General features: G+C 40.2%; 1 protein-coding gene across 2 annotated transcripts in view; it reads left to right on the top strand.

Annotated features, from left to right (window-relative positions):
- The window catches only part of NTN1 (netrin 1), a 195,514-nt gene that overhangs the window by 137,193 nt on the left and 32,130 nt on the right, over nucleotides 1-26,191 (top strand). Inside the window, exons 4-5 of one of the 2 annotated variants that reach the window (XM_054977332.1) lie at nucleotides 5,048-5,197; nucleotides 8,682-8,735. In XM_054977332.1, coding sequence (XP_054833307.1) covers nucleotides 5,048-5,197; nucleotides 8,682-8,735 — 204 coding nt within the window. The remainder of the gene's footprint in view (nucleotides 1-5,047; nucleotides 5,198-8,681; nucleotides 8,736-26,191) is intronic. The other variant, XM_054977333.1, reaches the window with a different exon arrangement.

Genomic DNA, 26,191 nt, shown 5'->3' with positions numbered 1-26,191 from the left:
TTTGTTGTTTTTCCTACCAAATGTACCCTTTTTACCCTATTATGTAGTAAAGTATTTTTACAGAGCTAGAATCACAGAAGTCTGTCTACTTATTTCCATTGCACTGTTATCAAACTCTGCAAATTTGTATCTAATTGCTATGCAACTGCTGACACCAGCTACCACACAGCCATAAAGATTCCACCTGGTTGATATCAATCCACAGCAAGGCTATACGATGTAACAATGCATAACACCAAGAACACAATCACAGGAGGACAGAGAAAATCAAGAAAAAAATTCTGGAGGCTTCAAATGATAAACTGTAACACTCACCAAATGGGCTAAGTATTGCTCAGCCCTGTATCTCTTAACTCTATAAGAAAAAAAACCAATAGTTACAGCAATTTTGATTCAGCTTCACCTGCAATTGTTGATTTCCCCCACTGTAAAATCAGGACAAGCTTTAGAAATGCATAAATATTGAACCTTGAATGAGGACAAATAATAACAGAGCTGGAACTGAAGAGAGAATAAAGAGGTAAACAATATGCAGAAATGAAATGTTGCTGTTCATACAACAGCACTGATGTGAAATCTTAGAGACCATGGGGGAGGCTTACAGCATCACAGAGAAACACATAGTTTTTCTCTGCACAAAATACAACACAAAACGCAGGCTTTGTGCAGTATTAAAAACATTATTCAGTGGGAAATAGGCTTCTGTGCAGTTTTGCATATAGAATTTCTCAAAAGAAATAGATGAGAAAAACATAGAAATTAAGAATACTGTTTCCTTTCAATCTTTGTAAATTTATATGTTGTGACACTGGTAATTTAAGTAGTCAAAGCCATTTATTGACTCACTAGCAACCAAGCCTGTTGTATGAAAAATACAACGGTTTCTTAAAAAACTGATTTGGTGGGCCCCCTCCTGGCAGCAAGCGGACGCTTTGCAGTGGCCTCAAGGGCAGAGTTGTCGGCAGTGTGCCTGTGTGAGGATAAAAAGTGAGTCATCACCAATATGGCTTGCCTTTTATATAGTAGGATATTGAACTCAGCTTAAAGTAGTGGTTTGCATCCTACCACTCCACTCAGAAAAGTATGGCACCTTCCTCTGACGGAAGCAGCTTTCCCACAAAAGGAACAGCCACTTCAATAGAAGTAAGGATCCTTAGTCTGGAAGAAGGTTTCAGACTTTGCTAAGTGGAAGGCACAATACAAGCCAGCATACAATCATTACACAACAGTGCAACAGAGTACAAAATAAATGGAGAGAAGGAAAACAAAGTTTGGCAAAACATTGTCTCAAGCATCTACTGTTCTCAGCCATTGAAGGGACTTTTTTATGCTCAGCTGTTCAGCTGAACTTAGCTCTGGTAGCACAGTTATGTCTCTCTCTTCCAGTAGAAATGTTGGCAAGCCGCAAGCTCCTTTCAGCTCTTCATGCAGACTCCTTGACCTTCCTTCTCTAAAACTTTTATCATTTTCTTTCAATTATAACAGCAGATGTGTAGGAATATAGCAGAGTTGGTGCAAAGATTGTGCATTGGAATTAATGAGAATAGACACACACTCCAGTGTAGCTCTGTAAGAATACTTTACTAGAGGATAAAAATAGGGTTACATTTGGAGAAAAATAATAAATTGCTAAGCTGACTACATCTTGCTAGAAAAGTAACTAAGAGAGAGTAGAAAAGCAACTGAACACAACGGATAGAGGCTGAGACAAAGAGCAATAAGACTTCGGTATACAGCATCATTTAATTGCTCCCCAATAAACAAGTTGCCCAATAGAAAATCCTAATTCTACTTCATTATGCTTAGAGACTCCCATTTCTATGATGGGAATCCAAATTCGAACCCTAAGTGGTTACATGCAAATAAGTTTACTAATTAAGTAACACAAACAGTTTAACTCTTTCATGACTGAAATGGAAACACTTGCTAAAATCCCAACAAGATGTCACATGGGACAGGTCTATTTCTATGCCATACTACAATTCCCAGGATTTGGGGGTCTTGTTCCTGTTTGCCAGTATTAATTTTGTACTTCAGTTGTTCTGGAGAAAAAAAATACGCTTTAAAAAAGACATATCTTATGACCTGACTTCTGACTTTTCAGGAAGACTCCCAGCTGGATTCAAGACCTCATGTAGCCCCAGGGGTGGTCTTAGTGATTCTGGGCAAAAATCCAGGACAGGGCTCTAGAATCACTGCCACCACCACCGCCCCACCAGCAGCCAGACAAGAGGTGACTCTCACCCCCTGTGAGGTGGGAGGGAGTCATCCCCAGAAATTGACTGCTGTAGCCTCAGATGGAGTGGACACAAATGACAACTGCTGAACCTGTTGCCCAAGTCCCAGATGTGATGGGTGTAAGTGGCAGCAGCAGGATCTTGCTTCCCCCCCCCCCACTCCTCTATCAAAGGGGCAAGGCCATGAGTGGTCAGGCCTCCCCAGCATGGGGCTTGAGGCAGCAATTCTGTTGTCCAATGGCTAAGACCACCCCTACCTGGGCTCAGCTGACTGCAAGGCTTGCAGATTGAACTATGCAGACCAAGAGACACCAGACAAACTGAAGGGCAGTCAAATGTATATTAATATTACTATTAATAATAGTAATATAACATTGGCTGTTGTGGATTTTCCGGGCTGTATGGCTGTGGTCTTGGCATTGTAGTTCATGACGTTTCGCCGGCAGCTGTGACTGGCATCTTCAGAGGTGTAGCACCAAAAGACAGAGATCTCTCACTGTGACACTGTTGTCACTGTGACACTGAGAGATCTCTATCTTTCCCATCAAAACTTGAGAGAAGCTGACAAGTGTCCAACCTGTGTCAGGCGTCACTTGTAGCTTGGCTCTGAGAAAAAATGCAGTTGCTTGAATGGCTGGTTTTTGGGATCTATGGCAGGCATATCCCAACAAGTAATAACATTGTTCATTGATTGATATTGGGGTTTCTCAATGTAAAACTATTATTAGAGCAATTGTATGCAGACTGCATAGGATTACATTTTAAGCCTCTTACTGACAGAGCAAAAAAGAACTTCAACCTAAGATCTCATTTCTGGACATAGAAATACAAGTAGATGTGTAACATCCTCCGTTGAAATGTCAGTTTTTAACTCATATGTTTGGAATATTGTAAATCTGTTTTGAATATTTTAATTGCAAAATAATGAGGAAAGGTGGAAAGGATGACACCAAGAAAGAAAACACAGAGTTAAAATAGAAAAAAAAGTAAGTAATAAAATCTGCATGATATCGTGGACTTCCATTAATTAATTAATTAATTCAAAGATTTGTATGTTGCCTTTTCAGGGAACCTGCTTGAGGCAGCTTACAAAGTAAAACATAGTAAGACATCATCATATATCATTAAAAGTTAAGAAAAGTCAACATTAAAAACCCACTCAGAGCATAAATAAATAAGCATCTTAAAATATATCTCTTAAAATATTTCTAAGGCTAGATATTCAAAAGATAAAAGAACAAAACCTTAACTATCCAAAATATCCATATACCTAACGAAGAGCACTATATCCGTTAACAATACAGTCACAGATCTTTGGCTGACATGGACTAAGTCAATGGAGACCCACTAGGGTGTTACTAAAGAAATTTTATTAATCCAGATGTATAACAAAGATTCAGTATTCATATGTTTCTATATTTTCTAAATTTAAAAGTAATACAAACATAAATAAATGGAAAATAATCCAGATTATGCACATTCTGATTCAATAAAAAGCTAGTTCTGAATTCTGAATACAGACTCTCAAACATTGGGATGAAGTCTTCATGCATAGTCAGGAGGCAGCTTAGTACAAAAAGTGAAATGAAGAAAGACATCTCAAGAAATGCATCAAAACGCCTTCAGCTAGTTCAGAAAAGATGGGTAAGGGCTTCTCAGAAAATAGATGTAAACTCCTCAACATGAAGTTTCTACTCAATTCAATTAATTGCAGTCCATGGAAACATGCTCCACTGAGTATCTACTAAAAACGTGCCAAAAACTGGTTGGTGTTTGATTAAGATGGGTAGCTGTGTTAGTCTGTCTATAGCAGTAGAAAAGAGCAAGAGTCCAGTAGCACCTATAAAACTAACAAAATTTGTGGTAATGTATGAGCTTTATAAGTCACAGCTCACTTCTTCAGATACAGCTAGAATGTGAGTCCATCTGTCCTTATATCTTGGAGAGTGAAGTGATTTCAGATGCTGAATGACAATAGCAAGTGAATTGTAATAGCGGGCATGATTGGATAGAATGGGGTATGCAGAGGGGTAGTGTGAGTGTGGAGAAATCAGCATTGGTAATGAGAGAGGAAGTCTAGGTCTCGATTCAATCCTGCATTTTAAGGAAATTCCCAACCCAGAGTTGGCACGGCAAGCCTAATTATGTTCCCCTTTTTTTATCTGGACTGAAAAGGCCCACACACTCCAGCCTTTCTTTTTAGTTCCAAACTCTGAACAAGGAATATTTTAAGAACATTTTAAAGGCTGATCTATATTGTAGATATAAACCTCAATTCCACTAAAATTTGTTGTGACTAAATGCCATTGAAATCAATGGAACAAGTAAACTACAACTAAATTAATTCCTATTGTCTCCTGTTGGATTTACTCAGAAATAACTTAAGTTGGATCAGATACATAGATTATCCTTTTAGTGATATAGTGAACCAGGGGGTTAGATGGTAAAGATATGACTTGAAACTTTTAAAATTTATCTTTGGCCACAGTTTTATACTTGGCAAGGGTGCTAAGATGATGAGTGTAGTCACAAAAATACTACACTGACAAGCCACCACTTTCCTTTCAGGTTTCATAAGACAGATTGTTGCATTTCTGATGCACTGATATTAGGATGAAATGTCAGCTGCCCTCAAGGGTGAAGACCACCCCAACACTGGCTGTGCTCATCTCATCCCTGAATCTCTGGTGGAACAATCCTGGCTTCCTTTAGATGCTGTTGCCCGTTAATATTGCATATTCTTTTTGAAAAAAACCTTCTTCCTCCCTCCCTCCCACCTCTGATCCTTTTGTTGTGTGTTCCCCCCACAGCATGTGATTGCCATCCCGTGGGTGCAGCTGGGAAAACCTGTAATCAAACCACAGGGCAATGTCCCTGCAAAGATGGCGTGACGGGCATCACTTGCAATCGATGTGCCAAAGGTTACCAGCAAAGCAGATCTCCTATTGCCCCCTGCATAAGTAGGTGGATGCTCTTTCTGAAGTCTATACCGTAACAGAATTAATTCTGAGTTTGGCCTGTTTACTAACAACTGATTGGATACACTCCTTTACTAATTATTTAGGTAGACTGTGAGCTACTTCACACATTATTTTTTAAATGGGTACATGTTATAATCCCATATTGTTATGCCCACTATAAGTGCATTCCTTTTTGAACATATGCACTTTTTAATCCCTAGCTGATTTACGCAGTGGACCCAACAGCAAGGTGAGAAACAAAGAAGTATAGAATGGCTTAAGTGGGTATCCAGTATGGGACTGCAATGTGTAACCATAACCATTCAAAATATAATGTGTGCAGTGGTGCTGCATGATGTTTGTCTGTTTTGCATGTTTGCATGCATTTATGTATATGAATATATGGATGAATTTTGTGCATCTCATTGGCCACTCTGATTAGGCTATGAGTACAGTTAAATGGCCATCTAAATAAGCGGTTACACCTCCTGAACATTTTCCTTAGGAATTTCAGCAATCAGCTGCTACTGCTTTTTAGTCCTGTACTTGGTAGATTTCTATGTACAAAGTTCTTTTCCTCCTCTGGAAGCCTCAGAATGCCGAAGTTCCACCACTGTCATAGCAGTCCTGCACATTGGCTGTTAAAAGATTGGATGTTCACACAGCTAGATAAAATGTGGCATATCTGACTGGTTTTTAGCTGATTTGTTTAATGTTGGTCCCTTGGGTTAAATTTTTTGTAAAACCGCAAGGGCAGCAAACTATAGGTTTCAGTTCCAAAACACTCCGTCTCTGGGCTGATTCTCACATTATGAAACTACCCAAACTTCATTAGCTACTCAAGTGAGTGGTTTATTTGCATGACCAATGTAACATTGGAGGGGGGCTCATCATGACTACTTCTGCAAGGAAAACATGGTGAAAATGCAGATCTCCCCCCTCCATAAGCTGTGTGGATTTCTCTGAAAAGCTTTCTCCAAAGTAACATTACTGTCATTAATATATGACTCACATGAGAATCAGACAATGCAATCCTAAGAACATTTTCCTGGAAGTAAGTCCCACTGAATAGATCTGAGTAGGATGCTGAGAAGACATGCTTAGGATTGCTCTCAATTTTGATTCCATACATGTTGGATAACGCACTTCCAATCCTCTTTATAGATCATTTGAAACGGATTTTTATGTGTACAGAACAAAAAATCCACCTCAAATGATTGATAAAGTTCATTGAAAGTGCATTATCCAACATGTGTGGAATCAAAATATATTTGCAGAAGCATATGAATCAGCCTTCATGGGAACAATGCGGATAGCAATGCTAAATGGAAAACCAACCCCTGCAAATTCATTTGTCCCATTGTACCTCTTGGGAAGGGCTACTTCTGAGGTTTTTACATTTGAAATTTCCAACCTGACTCATGCCTGACCTTTGAAGCTATTTGATATCATTAGCAAATCTGAAATGAGCCACTGAGAATCTAACCTGTTAGTAGGGAGGATCTTACCATATTCTACCCTCTACTGAGCAAAGTTTAAAGCTTTCCTCCAGTTTAAGTGGATCTCCTGCCAATGGAAGAGCCACCTAAGCTAGAAATCTCTTTTGTTCAGTGGAGTGGTAAGATAGCAGTAAGATCCACCCCTTCTATCTGTATAGCTCTACCTGTTCATCAGCAAATCCCCACCCCGTATTCTGGTTTTGGTCATAACTGGAATCTTGGGAACTGGGTTTAAAGGTATATAAATAGATATTGGTTGTTACTACCAATGATGTCTGATGGTTCCAGAGGCCAGCCTTGAGATGTTGAAAAAAATAATTGAAAAAAATCATATTTCATGTTACAATTGTTGAATGTTTCCTGGTTGCTATAGGATCATAATACATAAACAATTCCTATTCACTTTTTCTGTCCCTATTGCTGCCTGTTGTCACTGCTCTGATTATTTTATGCTATTGTAGATACTAAAATGTGTGAAACAGGCCCTATCTCCATCTGCTTTTAAGAAACCTCAAAGTAAAATCCCTAGCAGCCTTAGAAAGCAAAAAAGGCTGCATCTGGAAGCAAAGAACAGCCACTCTCTGCTCATAATTCGGTTCCCTTGGCGCTAATGCAGAAATTGGACGTTATGGTTGAAAGAATCAAGTCTTTGTGCTCCCAAATCATGCACTCATTATGCATTTCAAATAATCTTGAATAAACATCAGCAAATTTGAAAGTACTCTGAAAGTACTTGTGGTCTGAATGCATATAATGCAGCAATGTTCAAGCTATGCTGGTCTCTTCAGTGCCTGGATGTGAGGTCTATGTATGCCACTTTGAGTTCCACACAAGATGGATGGGACACAAAAGTAACATAGAAATAACTATCATTCACCACCATATCTATTATGGTGCAACTTCAAGATTATGTATGAGGGCCAATTAATGCATAATGTGCTTTCATCATCATTTTGTTCACAGGAAATGGAGGCCAAATCATAATGGGGTTGCTTAGTTTTATTATCATGTATGTTCTTTATATACAGATGTAAACAAAAATTCACCTTTCATCAAATTCTGTACTCTGATTGTCTAACCAGTTAACAGCCTTATCCATATGCTTAAGAACTGGGTACAATTAGTGTATGGAGTGGGGATCAGAATTGAAGTGGCAAGGACGTCCCCCTCTCCATGCATTGATTTATTTATTTTTTGGTGCACAGCGCCCACCACATAGAAGGCTGTATTCACATGTTATGCAAACTCTACTCTGTAAAATACTGGATACAGATTTTCATTTAGTTCATACGCATACAGGTTCTGTATTATGGAATGATCAACATGTGGCTATTGGGAGGAAAACCAGTGTATACCGTTATAATAACACACAACGATTGCACTCAGTTTTAGAATGTCTAAATAGGGCTCCACTAAACACTTTTTTAAAGAAAAAAACTATTGATTGGAGCTGGGACCAACTGCTTATAAATATGGTAAATTGATCATGGTAAATGGTAAATTCTGATGGCAATAGTGGTGAATTCTGAACAAAAAATACTCTAGTATGTAGTGATCCACCAGATATTTCTGACAATTTTTAATGACTGTTCAGGGACATTTTATCCACTAATGTCCTACCCCTGTTGAATTTTACTTCCTGATTTACCATTGACTATATTTTAAAAATAATTCCATCTGTTAATTGGCTATATTTAAGATAATTCCATCCCACAAGGAGATGTAAAGTGATACTAGATATTGTTCCAGGAAACACGTGGCTCTTGTTCTGATGATGTCCTGATGCATCAAAATAAATGGAGTCATTGCTGTTTGTAATGGCATCTACATGGCACTAAGTTCATTAGCACATGGTAGGACTTGCTATGAACCATCTTGTCCTGTGTGAATGTCCATCCAGTATGCTTTCTTAACTGGAGAAAATAACTCTTTTTGCCACTGTTTATTTTTCTCTTTCTCTGCCTACTTTTTCTTCTTCCCCACAGAAATTCCTATTGCACCTCCCACTACTGTGGCCAGCAGCACAGAAGAACCTGCAGGTATGTTATTTTGTTTTTAACCTACTCAACTTTCTGCATAAGACATCTCTTCTGTGACAGAAGAGATTTACTGCCAAAATTATAGCCAATATAAAGTAGAAGTAAATGAGGCTGAAAATGATTCAGAGCTTTTTACCATTCAGGGGTAGAGGGCACAGTCGTATTCTGGAGAAATGTATTCTTTAGTTTAGAATAAAATAAGTAGTATTATACGTGAAGAATTGGTCCTCTCTTAGCAAAAGAAAATCATACTTATATGGTATTTCATAAATATAATATATTACAACATATACTGCTTTCCTAGAATATGTCTCTCTAATAACGGTGTGCACTCAACATGTGTAGCCTAACCTAAGGGATCAGCTGATTCCACAAGTCTTCAGCTCTGCCCAGTCAGGGTTAAAGTCCCCAGTTAGGCTAGGGATGAGAGGTCAGATCTATAACTAGGATCACGTTCAGAAATGTTCAGCTGTGTAGTAACGGATCTCAGAACGGGAGCCCATTTAACCTATATATCCTCTAAACTGTGACCTCTTAAACAGCAAAGACTGTTTGGTTGACTTTGCACATTTGGTTGAATATTTTGTTCAAACTTTGCAAATATGTCACCATCCCTTGAAACTATAATAGTTACCAGCAATACCCAGCTTTTGAATGCTAATAGCAAAATGCCTATCAGGATTATATATGTGGTAAATACAGCAGCCTACAGCATGCCAGGGAAAGACAACACTGCCCCAGGGTAAGAAGCAGCAGGGATCTGGACTTAAGTGTAAATCCCTGCTTGGCAACCTACCTTCTATCACAAATATTTCCTGATAGGGGGAGGGAGTTAGCAATATATTTGTGTGTGATTTACAAGCAGTAATGCATTGCTCCCCCTGTCTGTTGGTCATGATGGAGTATGACAGGGATGTCTTCAGCCCAGATTATCTGCCCTGAGTTCAATGCTTTTGGGAAGCATTTTTTTCTTTCTTGCGTTCCGCAGCCGCATCCTCACACCTCTGGGGTTTCCCCCAGTTTTTCTCCCATCTTTCTCAGACTTGCTTTGCTCTAAAGTTTTGGAAAAGATCGTAGCAAAACCTGGATGGCTGCTGTCTGGATGAAAAATTAAGATTTCCTGCAACCTTTTCTTCACCCGCCTTGAGGGATTTTTTAAAAAATTGGCACTGTAATATTATTATATTGATATACCATTTTAATAATAGGTGTAGCAGGTTCTCTGAATCCTCAGCTTTCATTTATATAAAAAGTAAGTCTCTAGCTCCTTCCATTGTAGAGCTAGAAGCTTTTTTTAAAATAATGAAAACTGGGAATTCAGAAAACCTGCTACACCTGTTGTTACAATGGTATATTATTATAATGATATCCATTCCTAGTGCTGATTTTTTTAAAAAAAAATTCAAAAGTCCTGTTGGTCCAGGGGAGGGGGGGTGGCCACTTCCACGGAACGGGGAAACTTTGGGGAAACCTGCCATGTGAAAGCCCAATTGCTGCTGTGCTTTATCTGCAGACACATAATCAGTAGGGAAACCACAAAATCCCATCCCCTCATGGAAGACACCAAAGAGAGGGGGGAAAGCAACTAGCATTTTATGTAAAATTCTGATAATTATGGTGATGTAGAGGTGATGAAGAGACAGTCCATATAGTGCAAGAAAAGCTGGAGAAAGGTGAAATTCCCCTGCAATTCCCCTACATATGGCAATTCCCTTGCAATTCCACCGGGCCTGCAAGACAGAGATGTCCCAGCAGGCATATGGGGGTTGAGGTGAGTAGGCCGAAAAACTGGCCTCCTACTGAAGGGGGAGTGCTTCCCCGCAGATTGTTGTCATCTGGTAGCTGGCCCCCCTGCCCCACGGATGTGTCATAATGCTTAGTGATGTGTAATATGGGTGCGATGGTCCATTTTAGACTTTACTACACTGACTGATATGTTTTAATCTAATTTATGCTATCTTTTTAATTGTATTTATTACCACCTGTGATCCGCTCTGAGCCCACTTGCAGGGAAAGCGGAATATAAATCAAATAAAATAAAATATGTAGCACAAGCAGATTGTAGCACAAGGTACCTTTTCTTTAAAAACACAAGGAAAGTTCATCAAAACTGAGTGATCTGATTGGCAGTGGCTCCCCAAATGTGTGACATATTTTCAGTGTCAATTTTTATTGGCCTTCTTAAGCACTTAGGGAAGATGGTTTGTCTGTATTTTATTTTTTTATGTGACTGACTGGCTGAAGTATAAACAGATGTGGAATGGTGGTTAGAGGTGTGCAAAACAAAACAAATGAGCTAGATATACAACCAGAAATCACTGGTTCAGTTTGTTAATGCTGCTCCAGAATGGTGAAACAAAGCTGTAATTACTCCCCCCTACTGAAAAGTTCGTGTTTTGGTTCAGGTCTTAGTACACAGCAGCACCGCAGGCAGGCAGGCACGTGGCCAACAGCAGCAGAAGGCAGCATTTGTAGCTGTTTTCCTTAATGGCAACCAACCAATCATATCCCAAGAGGAGAGACTGAGCCCTAGTATAGCATGACTCTATTAATGGGAAGGGGACTGTGCGTATTGAACATGAATGCATTTTTCTTTGGCACTTCCCAGGCATTGGAAGTGGCTCATAGGGATCAATCTGCAAAAGGCTTGCTTTGATCCAGGGATGAGGATGAGCAAGAGATGACATGGCACCATCAAAGTCGCCAATCCCTTTCTGTGCACTTTTATGTACAATGCAAGGAAAGGGTGGCAAGCAAGCAAGAGGGCACATGTAGTTTGAAGAGGGAGGATCTCCTCAAGCCTCCAAGTAATAGGGTGCCACAAAGGCTTATATAATGTAGATTAGGATAAAAATTTGAAATAATAAAGAATTATTAAAGGAGAGCTGCATGAAGGAGGACTCAGGCATATGGACTACGTTCAGCAGCCTTCTACTGCTGTTCTTCGCTTAGATGCCACCACTGTGACCAAAGAAGTCCTCCTAAGATAATGAGTTGAGGAGCACCAGGAAGAACTTCAGCCTGCCCAGAAAGACTTCTGACATTTCTGGGGTCTTCTGATTAAAACTGTTAACCCAAAGTTAAATGACAGTAAGTGCTGTGCACAGTTGCACACATACACCCAAGTCTTTCCAGATCGGTGGAAGGACCAATCTGGTCAGATTTTCAGACAACACATCAATGCAGCCACAGTTCCCTTTGCTACCTCCTATTTAATTCAACTTTGGATTGATGATTTTAGTAGGAAAGGGAGATGGGATGACCTGTCCAGTCTCGCACTTTTGCTAGTAAAAAATAGAGAAAGAGGGCCATCCCTCTACTTCCCATGAACAAGATCCCCCACCCATTTCTCCCTTTGAGATCTGACTCCCATTGATGGCACCTGTATGTCAATGGGCTCTATCACATTTAGGGTATGACATGAAATAGAACATTATGACCCTGTCATAAAGTCAAGAGGAGATCGAGGGCCCAGTGCAAAGAATCATGGTATGAAAAATTGTGGTCTCTTCTTTCATCAAAAAATGTGATATTAGAAGAACTCAGTCACAGAGCGCATCAAGTTTAGTGCCAGTCACTTCTTTCTGCAGGTCTGTCTGACTGGTCCAGTGTGACACGTAGTGATAATGATGCAAATAAGGCCTTTGGATGAACTACACTTCACTTTCAATTATATCAAGCCCAGAAAGAGTTCTCCTCTTTCAGGGCTTTTTGGTTGTGAAGTTCCAAGAAAGATCAAAGTTCAGAACTGAGAGGTTGAAGCCGAGTCTGATCCCACTGTCTCCTTCCTCTTCTTCCACTCGTGAATTAACTTAAAAAATAAAACAGAAATGGGATAATCCTCCAGTATGTTGGAAATAGCAATGTCTGGTGTACTGCAGCAGCAAGAAGGAAGAAGAGCCTACCATGCAGGGGGCAGCAAGGATCACTTAGTTAGGACAGTGAGAGCAGCACCTCTCTTGTTTCCTGGTGGTCATTTCCTTGTCTTGTCTCCTATTGGGCTAAACAGGGCAATATCCTGCTTCTTCTCTCTCCTGCCACACTTCTCTCTCTCTGCAAGATGTAGTCAGATAGCAAGGATCTCTCTCTCGCTCTTTCCTATCAAGTATGTAATTTCCTCAAATAAAACTTTTTGCCTCTCTAATCAGCACAGCGTAATTCCGCAGCGTTATTTACACTCACTCTATCACAGTAGGAGTCCAAAGGATCATTTATGCAAATGAAGGGGAATTGTAGCATGAAAATAATATAGGGAAAAGTTTGGTCTGGAAGGTCTCCTTGAGTGAAGATGCAGATTGGCCAAAGAACTACACCACTCCAGCAGCAACACAGCACTGATCTATCTCCCTCACCCCCCTTCAGGACACTTGGACACAATGGACAGCTGGTCACTGTGAAGAAAAAGTTGGTTTAGCATGATTTTTAGGTTGGTTTAGCATGATTTTTAGCATGATTTTTAGTAGCATTATGGATTTTGTACACCAGTACCTTTTGCGGGAAGGGGAGAGAATAGCATATATAAATTTTAAGTACTTTTTTATGGTCAAGAACCAATATTGCCCCAGTTCAAATAGACAGGGATTATGAGATGGGGAATTTATGGCATTTTTGGCTTTTTCTGTAGCTTGTGGTGGGTTGCTTTTGTTGTGCAAGCCATCTTAATTTGGTTGTTGTGTAAGCACTGTTCTGTAGTCCATCTATTCTTTATATCTGTGGCATATTGTATTTAGGATTGAGAAGTATTTCTCTGGGTAGGTGGGTGGATAGTCCCACCTTCCAGCAGTGGATTGTATAGCGCTTTACAGCTCTGTAATGGATTATTTCAGATAAACAGCAGCAGTAAAGTAAATGGATTATTCCATGTGATGAGCCTTGTGTACAAAGCCATGTTATGAATCCAACATGGCCTTCCTCTTTCCTGATATACCTGAATTCCACCTTGCAGGTTTCCCCCGACAGCTACTATTAATGACAAATTCTTTCCTGGTGTGTGAAACTGCTGCTGCTGAAAAGATCTGTCTGCATGTTCTGGTCAGATACCAGAAATGCTAGCTGAAACACTTTGCTATATTGTAGGGCCTGGATTTCCTATAGAGCTTATGGTCCTAACATTTCTCACAAAATTTAGAAGCAGAACGGTGTCAAACATAAGCCATTCTATCTCAGACCACCACTAGGTTTTCATTTGTAACATCTGTGATACAATGCAATTACGCAAATGCCTGGACTGATCAGAGCTAGGCAGGACAACATCCCAGAGGCTAGGCTGTAGGGAACATTCTTTCCCTGTCCTTGGAGATGGATTACATCTGGCCTTTCTATTTTCTAGTTTCATGATTCTATATACGCAATCTGATGGGGCAGGGTGGAGACGGAAAGAATTCTGGTAATTTGCCTGGTAATTAGGAAAAATTCTATGATGGCTGTCTTGATTAACATTGTCACCAACAATATGATACTCTGGAAAACACAAAATCATCTCCCCAACACACTGGTGAGCAGATAGTTTGAGTTCATTTCAGACGCTATGAAATTAGCCAAAATATTAGCCCAATCCTGTGCATGCTTACTTGGAAGTAAGTTCTTTTTTTTAAGTTTCAAAATTTTAATTTTATTAATAAGATTAAAAGCCCAGTAAAAAGGGCAGAGAAATAGAAGAAAAAAGTAAAGAAAAAAGAATACAAAGAGAGAAAAAAGAAGAAAAACTGAAAATAACGAAGAAAAATAATACGTTTCCTTTCCCATTTATCTCTATAACACCCATCATATTTTAACAAACATTATACCTTTAGTTTTAATATCTCAAAAATTTACCTTTTCAGTACTGCCCCCCTTCTATTTATTTTTCCAAATTTATCTTCTTAAAAATCAAAATCACAGATCATCAGTTCAGTTTTCCTTGTCTCATTCAGAAAGTCAATAAGGGGTTACTTGGAAGTAAGTTCTACCCATAGAACTGGGGACCCAGTTTGGTGTAGTGGTTAAGAGCTCGGGACTCTAATCTGGAGAGCCAGGTTTGATTCCTCACTCCTCCACTTGAAGCCAACTGGGTGACCCTTGGGCTAGTCACAGCTCTCTGGAGCTCTCTCAGCCCCACCTACCTTACAGGATGTTTTGTTGTGGGGATAATAATGACATACTTTGTAAACCACTCTGAGTGAGCATTAAGTTGTCCTGAAGGGTGGTATATAAATCGAATGTTGTTGTTGTTGTTGTTATAGAAGACATTTAGTTGTACCACAGGCTTATATAAAAAGGTTATTCCAAGCTCTGAGCTTAATTTCCTATAGGTTATGACTAGACATAGGCACGAACCAAAAATTTTTAACGAATCTGCGGTTCGTGGTTCGGTGCCGATGATGATCCCGAAGTTGCGAACCGCAATGGACATTTCCTGTTGCTGAACCGGTTCGCGGTTCGTGGTGCTCAGAACGGCCCCTGTTGCACTTAGAGAGCCCATATTCACAGGGAGTGTGTAGCAGGCTCTCTTCCAGCCAGTATCCAAGTTTGGTCAAGATTGCAATAGGGATCTTGGAGTTATACCCTCTCCAATCTGAGGCCCCCAGGAAACTCCCACAAAAATCCAAGCTCAATTATACTCTCTCTGTCTCTCCCCAAAGGCTAGCAAGTAGCAAGCAACAGCTCTCACTCTACACTGCTCGCTGAAAGTGAAAGCCAGCCTAGGAGCGCAGTGCTTTTTATAAGCTGAGGTCCCATAGAGCAACGCAGGAGGTCTGTGTTTGGCCGCCAGAGCTGCCTATCAGGGTTTGCAGGGATGAGATTGGAGTGCCCGTGGCTACAGAACACCCCTCCCCCAGGTGTCTTCTCCCAACTTGTAACCACTTTGCAGCTCCATGGTTGGAAGGAATACCTGCCGATCAAGGTAAGCTGGGCTTCGATTTGGGTTTCCAGGGTGACAGAATGAGCACAGAGTTCAGGCATTCCCCTGGCTCCATTTCCAGGGGAACTGATTGATGGCGCCTGACTGTCTGGCTTCCCGAACCGTGGCCAAACACACCGAACCAGGTTTCTTCCGAATGCTGGTTCGTTTGCCGTGACCAATAACAAACCGCTGGATCGCGATCGTGTGATCGCCAATTTCGTGGGTTTTTGAAGTTCGTAATGTGGTTTGTGCCCATGTCTAGTTATGACCTTTGAAGGCAGCATTGCCAAGAAACTCAGGGGATTCTGAGCATGTTTGCAATGGTACATATTCGTGGCTGACGACCTATACCAGATTGCAACTCTGAGGGAGATGAAATAAGAGATTCATGGAGAAGACTGCTGCACCCATCAGATTGCTGAAGTCTGCAAGCACGTGTCATTTTTCTTTTCTGAGATGCAGAGTATCTTGTGATTATCCTGACATGGTGAAGTAACAGTAACGAAAGATGTTTAAACAACCAGAGTGGGTTAACTTTGATATGCTGATGCTTGATAGCTCCTGTCCCATATAGAGAGAAACACAAAATGACCAACAGCTTCTTGCCCCCTGCCTCTTTTTTGATGGGAGAGAGCCCCAAACTGGATTCATCACATTTAACACTGCTTCTCTGCTTTCTACTAGAATATTTCACAATGGAGCCCCCTTACAATGAATGAAGCCAAAGGTCATGCCAGGGGTTAGAAGGCACCCACCAGGGGCTATGACTCGCTGTAAAAAAAAAAAAGCAATGTTGTTTGTATCCTGAACCCCACAGTTTGAGCCTTTTCATTCTGTTTTGGTTTAATGGGTGGGCATGGTTACTTTGCAACAATTGGACATCTTGATAGGAGCTGGAAGGCAAGGAAACAGGTGTGGATGGCCTTGACAGCTGCATTCCATTCTCCTTCAAAACACTTTGCTGTAGTAGGAATTCTGATCTTCTTGTTGGAATGGAAATAGCATGAGGTAGACTCTGTCCTGAACAGCACAAAGGAGACCCCAACATATGGAGGATGAACAAATTTCCCTTATTAAATCCAAATGTTAATTTTCCAGTCTAGATTAGTTACATTATTTCATATATTTAGTTCAGATTGGGATTGCGCATATGAATGTACACCTTGATATGTGTATTGGCCTTACATTTTATTTCTTGGAAATACTAAGCAGGCAAACTTTGCATTTCATTAGCTGGAAAAGGAGTGGGTGATTATTCTGTGAAACTGGAACAGAGGAATGACTGCATGTTGGTGACAACTGCCTCCCTGCAAAAATATGTCTTATAATGAAGCACCTTTGCTCAGCTACAATCCAGCCAAGAGAGGAGGGGTAACTGGAAGGGGATAGAGCTCATCGACAGCCTACAGACACCACCCAGGATCTCTAAGTGCATGGGACTGACCATTGTCCCTCCAAAATGCAACCAATTTTCTGGCCTATTAGCAAAGTTCTTGGAGATCCCTAGCAACCCTTAGAAAAGTCTGACTGGATTTCCTGAGTTCACCAGTGCACCTTGTTTCCTCTTCAGACCACATATTACTTTTATGTCCATCCTTGAGCAAGACAGGAGCTTGGTTATATCTTTTCATAGGTTAACTTCTTGCACAACTAAGACTATCAGGGGGATACTGAATACACCATACTGGGAAATTGCAAGATTATTTAAGTCCATTTGGTAGTAATCTGGACCCCTGGTCAGTTATTGTTTGGAGGTGATGTGGGGAATCCATACTACACTACAGGTTGTCCTGATTGACATCTTTTCCAGCTCCATCACTTTTTTATTCTGAAAGATTCGACTCACTTCTTACTAGACATTTTCAACTTGCTCCTGTTTTTCTTCTACGCATAGGTCATGAACAGTAGGCATAACAGATAATCTTCTGTGTGTTCAAGCAGAGAAAGAAATCTTATCAAAGCTGGTAATTTATAGTGGAATATGTTGCTGTTGTTGAGGACAGATGGTTTCCTATTCATGTATTTAATCAGGCAGATTGGAGTTCTGGACAAGTCTGTATCCTTCAGGGCAGCTGTAACCAAGAACTGTGCAGTATGCCCAGCAGTCTGCTGTTCATCATGAGTACCGTCTCATGAACTGGCATTTGACAATCTGTGAGTAGGAAGGAAACATGAATGTTTATAGTGACGTGGTGGCCAAGAGTGCCTTCTCTTGGGATGTAAGATTACAGGGACAAGGAACGGCCATGGGTGGGTTTATTAATGGCGCCTCAGCTGCCACAGAAGCTTGCCCAAGTCTTGATTTCCATCCTGGCAGCCTCAAGTGAGAGGCTTTAATCTAATTTCATGCTTTATTTGCACCAATTTGTTTTTCAATCAATCTTGCTCAGCATGAAGAAAGGGGGCTCATTTGTTCTGTCTTGTTCCAAGGGTGAGGTTAATAGCAGTTATGGCTGCAGGGGGCTTTTAGAGTTTTACTTGTTCCCTTTAGCTCCCTCTTTGCATTAGGCACTTCGCTCTGTGCCCTAACTTTACATTCAAATCCCTCTGAGCAGCAGGACCCTGGCCTCAGCAGCACCTTTGCTCTAAGACACTTGTCTTGCAATAGCAGAAAGCACTATGAAGCAGCTAAAGCTTGTACAAGGTAGAGGCGTCTCTACACAGATCCTCTAGATATTCTCTAGAAGTGAGGTGTGAGGAGGCACAGCAAGTCCTGCTTTATCTTCATAAATACATTCCCTCTCCATGGAAAGATGTACTCATACTGTGGGAAATATGGCTGGAAATTTAACTCTCTCACTAATTGTGGGTGTATTCAGAAAGCATGGAAAGAGGAAGTGTGAATTTCATGTCTCTCTCCACTTATTTAGAATGTCCATAACGGGTTAAACATTGCTGGTATTGGTGAGTTAAGGATTGTCAGCAGTCAAGGGTTAACCCACCTTAACTTTTAAAAACCCGCATACACATTAGCTGACAATGATAAACATATGAGTGTTGCTGCATAATGGAATTTATTGTGTACATATAACATTGAGCTGGTTCACACATTACAGTGCCCTCATTCCGACCCATTTATTTAAAGCATCCATATCCCACCTTTCTACCCAAGGGGGAGTACAACAGACATTAAAACAATATTTAATATGTATATATAAATATTTAACAATAAAATAAAAACATACAGAAACAACCAGAGAAGAGGGCTGATAAGAGTTTACTTGAAGTATTGATACAGAACCGATACACTAATCGATACAAAAAAAGTCTTCTCCCATGGGTTAAAGATAATGCCTGAGTAAGACAGACAAATCTCCCTGGTGGGGAGCCAACCATATAAACAGATAATCCCCATGCTGTCTGAATAACAGTCAGATCCATCATACTACGGAGGTGGGTCTTCATAATCGATCCCCCACTCCTGCGAAGTCTCTTGGTACCTCTGTAAGTCTAAACCCCAGCAAGTAGTAGTGATCTGTCCATGAGAAGCAGGCCATCTTTAATCCCCCACCTTTAGATCATCTTCATCCAGCCCAGAACAAAGCACCAGATCAAGAGAGTGACCTGCATGGTGCGGGGGGTGGGGGGGCTGTTATTACCTGAGACATTGTTCCTGACCTGGAAGGAGGCTTTCCTCTACCCCTGCAATGATTTCAGCCTTTTCTGTTCTTAAAGAGAGGTGTGAGGAAATGATAAACAGATTCCAGAAGCAGAGAGAAATAAATATTTGGAGCATGCTTAGTGTATCGTCCTGTCTATTAGTGCTGCTTAATACATGTAGGATTATCAGTGATGATTCAGGTAGGTGTTTCCTATGTAACTTTACCTGGATCTTAACTTCTGTGGAGGTAGTCATCTTTTGTAAAGTAGTCATAAGAAGAGCTCTGCTGAATCAGGCCAGTGGTTCTTCTAGTCCAATATCCTCTGCAATATCTAGTCCTGTGCGACAGTCAGCTTTCTGAAATATTCCCCTTTTGTGCTAATGTATGGTTCCAAGGCAGGACCATTGCATAGGAGCCCAAATCCCACCCTTTCTGTTCACCGTCACCTTTAAGGTAGCAAATATGAAAGCAGGGTCAGTCCATAAAGGGCTAAAAGCAGAACATTTGGAGGCAACTGCCATTATTTGGCACAGAAAGCAGACACTGGCTGTGTGAAAATATTTTTACAGTCACCCATGGAACTATTTGCTGCTCTGAAGTTGATCTTGAAGTTATTAAAACTAATAAACTCACTCCAAGGACAGAGTAGCCAGAACATAGAATCATAGGGTTGGTGGGACCAGAATGTCATCAAGTTCAACTGCTTGCATAACAAGGCTGGAATAATCCCTAATGGATTAACCTGTATTATTTAGATTATACTATACCATAAGGAGAGACTGAAAGACTGTCAGTTTAGGGGAAAAAATCTCTGTCTGCCTGCCACATATCTCCCAAGGTAGCTAATAAAGAGATGAACCAGTCATCATAAAAAAAAGATTAGTCCATTAAAACACAAACTAACAGCGATTAAGATGCAACTATACAGTACAGTAAAATTGAGTACCAGCGGTACTGCCCGATGTATGGCTGTGGGAAGGAAATTCTACAATCCAGTTGCTACTGCAACTGAGAAGGCGCTATTTCTGGTAGCCATCCATCTCACATCTGAAGTTGCAGGGAACAGGTATACAAATTGGTCATTGATGAATGCGCTTAACTGATAAAGATGCATTTATGTCTGAGATGGTTCGCGTACTGGCCCCGTTGCAGCTTTCCTCTTCAGCCCTGGGCCTTTTATTTATTTATTTATATTTCAATTTATATACTGCCCATCCCCAGGGGCTCTGGGCGGTGACTTTGGGTTTTGTTTGTTTGTTGTGCTTCTGAAAAATGGCCACTCCTTGTAATTTATTTGGGGCAGGATAAAGCCTGAAGTTGGTTCCTCTGAGTCTTTCTTTAATAGCTCACGGATCTGATCAACTATGGAGAATGGATAATCATTACTTGTTTAATATATCTGTCCCTGTAATCCCCACTTTTCCTTCTCTACAAAGCAGGAGTTATTTCGGTCCCATATGCAACAACACCCTTTCCCTTCCTTGCATTATCCCCCACATTCTTCATGCTGAAGCTGTGGGGTCAAGCACTTTCTAATAAAGGGGTTAATAAAGGGGTTTGGAGACTTGGCTCCACAGCTGGAGAACAAAGCAGATGGAGTATACAGTTCCATGGAGACAGGAACAGGAATAACTTGAAGTGTTGTGTGTCTGTTGAGATGTTTGTCAACTTGATCAATATGGAGCACACTAGCTACCCAAGAGAATTATCCCAAATTTACTGAATGTGGTGACTATTGGCATAGTCCCTTCCTGTCCTTTCCTTCCTGTCCTTTCTCTTCACCTCTTCAACCTTTCCTAGAGATAACTGCTTCCTACACACAGCAAAAGCAGCACTGGTTGGGCAGCAATGGGATCTATATGCTAGCTGTTGCTTAAATAGACTCAGAGTTTTGATTCAGGGGGTTGGTTCTGTCCAGTTGCAGGACTGGAGCCAACTTCAAGATTAAATCTGAAGGCCTTATTAGGTAACTTTTTCTAACATAAAGATTATCTTTAGCTCTTCATGTCCTGCTTTGCATGAACTGAAAGCACATTGCAAGCAGGGATGCTGTGATCCTCACAAAACGTAGTCAAAATTAAGCACACCCTGTTCAAAATGCCCAATTTCTCATGAGTCAAACACACCATATAGGAAGCATTTTGAGTGTATTTGCACTTGAGCAGTTCATAGTATTCATCATCATTTAGGCAGCTGTCCGGTACCTAACAATTGCACATAATTCTAATAACACCATTCGATTTATGTACCGCCCTTCAGGACAACTTATAAAATAATAATAATGATGATGACGATGACAATAACATTAACAACAACAACAACAATTTGATTTATATACTGCCATTCAGGACAACTTAATGTCTACTCAGAGCAGTTTACAAAGTATGTTATCATTATCCCCACAACAAAACACCCTGTGAGGTGGGTGGGGCTGAGAGAGCTCCAGATTGCTGTGACTAGCCCAAAGTCACCCAGCTGGCTTCAAGTGGAGGAGTGAGGAATCAAACCCAGTTCTCCAGATTAGAGCCCAGTGCTCTTAACTTAACTTATGGGCAGGTAGTATTTATTTGCATGTGTGCATACATATTTACATATTTTTGAGTATTCAGTTGGGATTCTCACAAAAATTCATCTAATTTCTGGTCAAGCATAGAGTGTTCACACATCAGTACTTGGAAAAACTGTTGACATCATGCTACTATGCTTAAAATGTTACTAGTTTGAAGACTGATTTTTTTTTTGCATGTAAGCCCCTTCAAACCCGTCAAATTAACCATGGAAAAATATTAGAATTTCAAATCAAAATTTAACATTTGAAAAGACTGAAATTTGCCCTTTTTGCTTGATTGACTGAATTAAATTAATACAAAATTTATAAATTCTGTTGTAAGCCCACTGTCAAATACTGGTGGTTACTGTACATCTGCTGTCAGTTGAGTACTGATTGCTGTATGTCATCTGTCAAAATTGTGTAAAATATTCAGTAATTCTTATACTGCTAATTATTATTACATGTAGATGGTTACATTCTTATCTTATAAAATATTGTTAAATATTGACTGCTACAGCATACCATCTGCCAGATACTCTCTAATGTTGTACAAATTTTTGTATGCAAACTTTAAACTCAGAATTCAAAACATGGAAGATCAAGTTGAGAAAAAAATGCTTCCAAATCCTTTTCTGAGGATTCTTTTCCACAGCTATACAATTCAGAATAAACTTTATAAAACTTATTTGAAGTTTATAGTGGAGGCAGTGTATATCACATTCCTCTCATCCTTGATCAAAGGAATATAATTCTTATTCTTTTGCTGTCCTTAGACAATGTGCTATAATTCTACCTGATCACTCACCACTTTCTCAATATAACTGGCACAAACAAGTTAAAGCATACTCTACTTTTACAGACAGTATGCAATTTTACCTTATATTTAACCTTTTGCAGGTCCCAAAAATGATCTGGTGTAGGAGATACAGCAAAGTGACTTAATAAATATTTCAACTTATTTTTCAGTGTTGTTTCTTCCCATACTCTGAGCTTCTTTTTGTGAGAGGCACATTGTTGGGTTTTGCAAGTGTCAGTCATGAAAGAGTTAAGCTGAAGTTTCTGTGGGCCAATGATAGCAAGTTTAGCATAGAGCCAATTAGTTTGTAGAGTAGGCGTTTCCTTCCAAAAGAGGTGAAGCTTTGGGGGAAACTTCCAGTTTCTTCTTCTTAGAGAGCAGCAGAGACAAAGAGGGAGAAGAAAGAAGCAAGATAGAGTTTAGTTAGGCGGTTGTTTTATTTTCCATGTAACCCTTTCCCTTTATTCTAGAAGTAAACTTTTTTCTTAGAAGCTAAACACACATGTGTCTGAGCTGCATTATTCTGCTGTGCTTTATTCACTCTGCTAAACATTTCCAACACATGCAGTAATTCGTCCTCTAAAGAAAGCTTTAGAAGCATCCCATTCCATAGCACCGTACTAGTTATGCCTTGGCAAGTATTAAACTACTCTGATAATTCAGTCATTACTTGAGTTTTAAAAGTTTCATCATTAAGAAGAGAGGCATTAAATGCCATATACCAGGAGGTCTAACCCAATCTGATAGCAAATTCTGAAGAAGTGTGCTGTGAGTGACTCACAAAAGCTCATACCCTACTACAAATTTTGTTAGTGTTTAGGTGCTGCTGGACTCGCTTTTTTCTAACCCTATCTGGAAACTGAAGGGTTAATGAAATGGGTGTATGATCAAAAAATAACAACATATATGCCACAGACTATAATCTGGGGCATCAAAGAAGATGAGAGAATAAAATAGTCTAATATACCTACAGTACTGTTCGTGTTGTTTAACCTAGAAAGGCATTCTGTGCCCCTCATTTATAACCACTAATACAGCTTAATACAGATAACTGTTCACGTAAAGGGTGGTGGGAGGGGGAAATCACCCTTTTGCTTCTTTGCTAGATCCTTGGAAAATATTAACTTGACTGTTCATAATATTAACAAAGGTTTGCTGTTCTACTATTAAGTATGTTTTAACTTGCCACAACTTGAAAATAAGATTGGGGGACTTGCCTTGCTTCCATGCTGGATTGGTTGATTGGCTTAACAGCATCTCAGGAGAGGCACCCATTTACCTTAGCCTCACCATAGGAAAGCATCTATCCTCTGATGACTTCTGCCTCAGCTTCAATGCCCTTAGGAAGCAGGTTCCCCTCCCCCTTCTTCTCCACAGCATCGTGGTGCATTTCTGCACCTCCCTGGGTTTTGCTGGCTTTTCTTCAGTCTTTCTCAAACCTGCTTTGCTTCAAAGTTTTGGGAGAGTTCACAGTAAAGTGTGGATGGCTTCTGGGTGGGTGAGAAAATTAAGATTTTCCCCACCCATATGACAGCCTTTTGCGCTGAGATTGTTCCCACAGCAGCCATTTCTGCCCCCTGTCACAAGAGGCTTTGAAATTTTTAATTGGCACTAGAATATCATTATACTGGCATAATGTTACAACAGAAAGTGTACCTGGTTCTCTGAATCCCAGATTTCATTTTTTAAAAAGGTGAGTCTCCAGTGCCTTCCATTGTGAAGATATAAGGGGAAAGGCATATAATCTCCATGATGAAAAGGGGCAAAGACTTACTTTTTTCAGAGAACTTGGTACAGATAGGCCCTTGGAATTTTGTTCCCCTGTCCCTCCTGTTGGTAGCCCTATCAGGCTGAAGCAGCCCTAAAACATAGGCCTGTAATGTTTTGATCTTTTCAATTCATACAATTTCATTCTTAGTAGCAAGACAAGATTCCTTCAGACCCTATATAAACTATTATCCAACACTGATTAAATCAAGAAATATATCAAAGGCAGCAATGAAAGCTAAAGAAGGCATATCTTTTAGATCTCATTGTATTGATTAGGACAATTTCTGAAGCACATACAAAAAGAATACACTTAATTTCTTGAAGGATTTTGAAGGACTGAAATCATTGAGAGGGAAAACTCCCCAAACATCCATCTTTAGGACGACTTAATTAAACACTGTGTCGGCATTTAGGTCACTGCTCTCCTTCACCTGTAACAAAAGGAACAGCAGAATGATAAAGTGTGTTCCTGTTTAAATGGAAACTACATAGTGTTGACCATGTTCACAGCTATTTCATAGATATCACACTTAAACCAAAGGGCATCGTAAACAACCAGATGACTGGCGTAGTTCACATTGGATATTCACAGTAGGGCATCTAAAGCAGCTTTAAAGTATAGGAAACCCCAAGATACTGCAGCAGAGCTCTGCTGTGTTGCATTAGGAAATCACTGCAGCAGCTTAGTGCTTCACGCTGCAGTTGCTGTGTGTATGCTGGCTGCTCTACAGTTTAATGTACACAAGTCAGTGCTGGAGTTGGCACATCAATGCAGTGGAACATGCCAACACTCTGGAGGTTTGGTGTCTGTTATGTGAACAGGGTTATGGAGCAGGATCATCCTAAAATGAAGGGCATCAATTGTGTTTTCAAGCTGTGTGGCAAGCTTACATAAAAAGGCAGCAAATAAAAGCAAGAAGAGAGGTGAACACCAGGTAGAAGGCTTAAAGGGGAGGGGGAGAGAAGATTTGATTAACAGATAAAGAAAGCATCCTTTCTCAGTACAAAGGGATGGCACTTAAACGGTCCCATCAGACCCCAAGTAAAATTATTTCTGAAAACTACTTGCATTTACTGTTTATTTAGACCATTTGGGGGGAAATGATAAAGAATAGGCATTTTAATTTTCCTTCTCTTTTCATTAATTAAAGGTACATGAAAAGAATGTGGCTTCCATTTCTTTGGCAGTCACAATTTTTCCATCAGGAGAACCCTTTTGGTCATCTGATCATGAAGACATAATATGTGAATGTATATGTATGAACTTCCCTGCATATTATCAAATCCATTATCCAATAAATGTGGTTCCATCCCTTACTCAGCCCATAGGGATGGCCTCTTGTAATAACTAGGAAGATGCAGAATAGGACCTGAGAAGTGTGAGCATGGGGGTTGTAGAGGGGTGGTGGAACTGAGAGAAGGGCTAGAATTCTCTTCCTCTTTACTGCCAATCAAATTTGGTGAGCCTTTCCCTGGTTGCCCTTATAGTTCTGTTTTAGGGTTCCACACTCTCTATGAACTGGATTACAGTGCCTCTGGTTCTTCTGGAGCATACTGGTTTTTGAGATGGCATAGATATGATCATACCTTGATAGAAAACTACTTTGAGCCCCAATCTAAGGTTGTTGTTGTTATTCTTAACTGTTGGTGCTTAACATTGGTAGAGAAACAAGGTCACACCTTTGACATAGTATGTTTTCCATACTGTAAGATATAACATCTCAGCTGAGCTGATATTGTTGTAGATTCATTCCCTTCCACCAAATCCAGATGGTGACAATGTCAACAGAGCATACCCATGCAGCTCCGCTCATCTCGCCCCTGCCAAATACTAAAGAGAGAGTAGAAATGACA

Source organism: Eublepharis macularius, chromosome 4 (genome assembly GCF_028583425.1).
Source record: "Eublepharis macularius isolate TG4126 chromosome 4, MPM_Emac_v1.0, whole genome shotgun sequence".
NCBI classification, from domain to species: Eukaryota; Metazoa; Chordata; class Lepidosauria; order Squamata; family Eublepharidae; genus Eublepharis; species Eublepharis macularius.
This window is presented reverse-complemented; position numbering and strand designations above follow the sequence as displayed.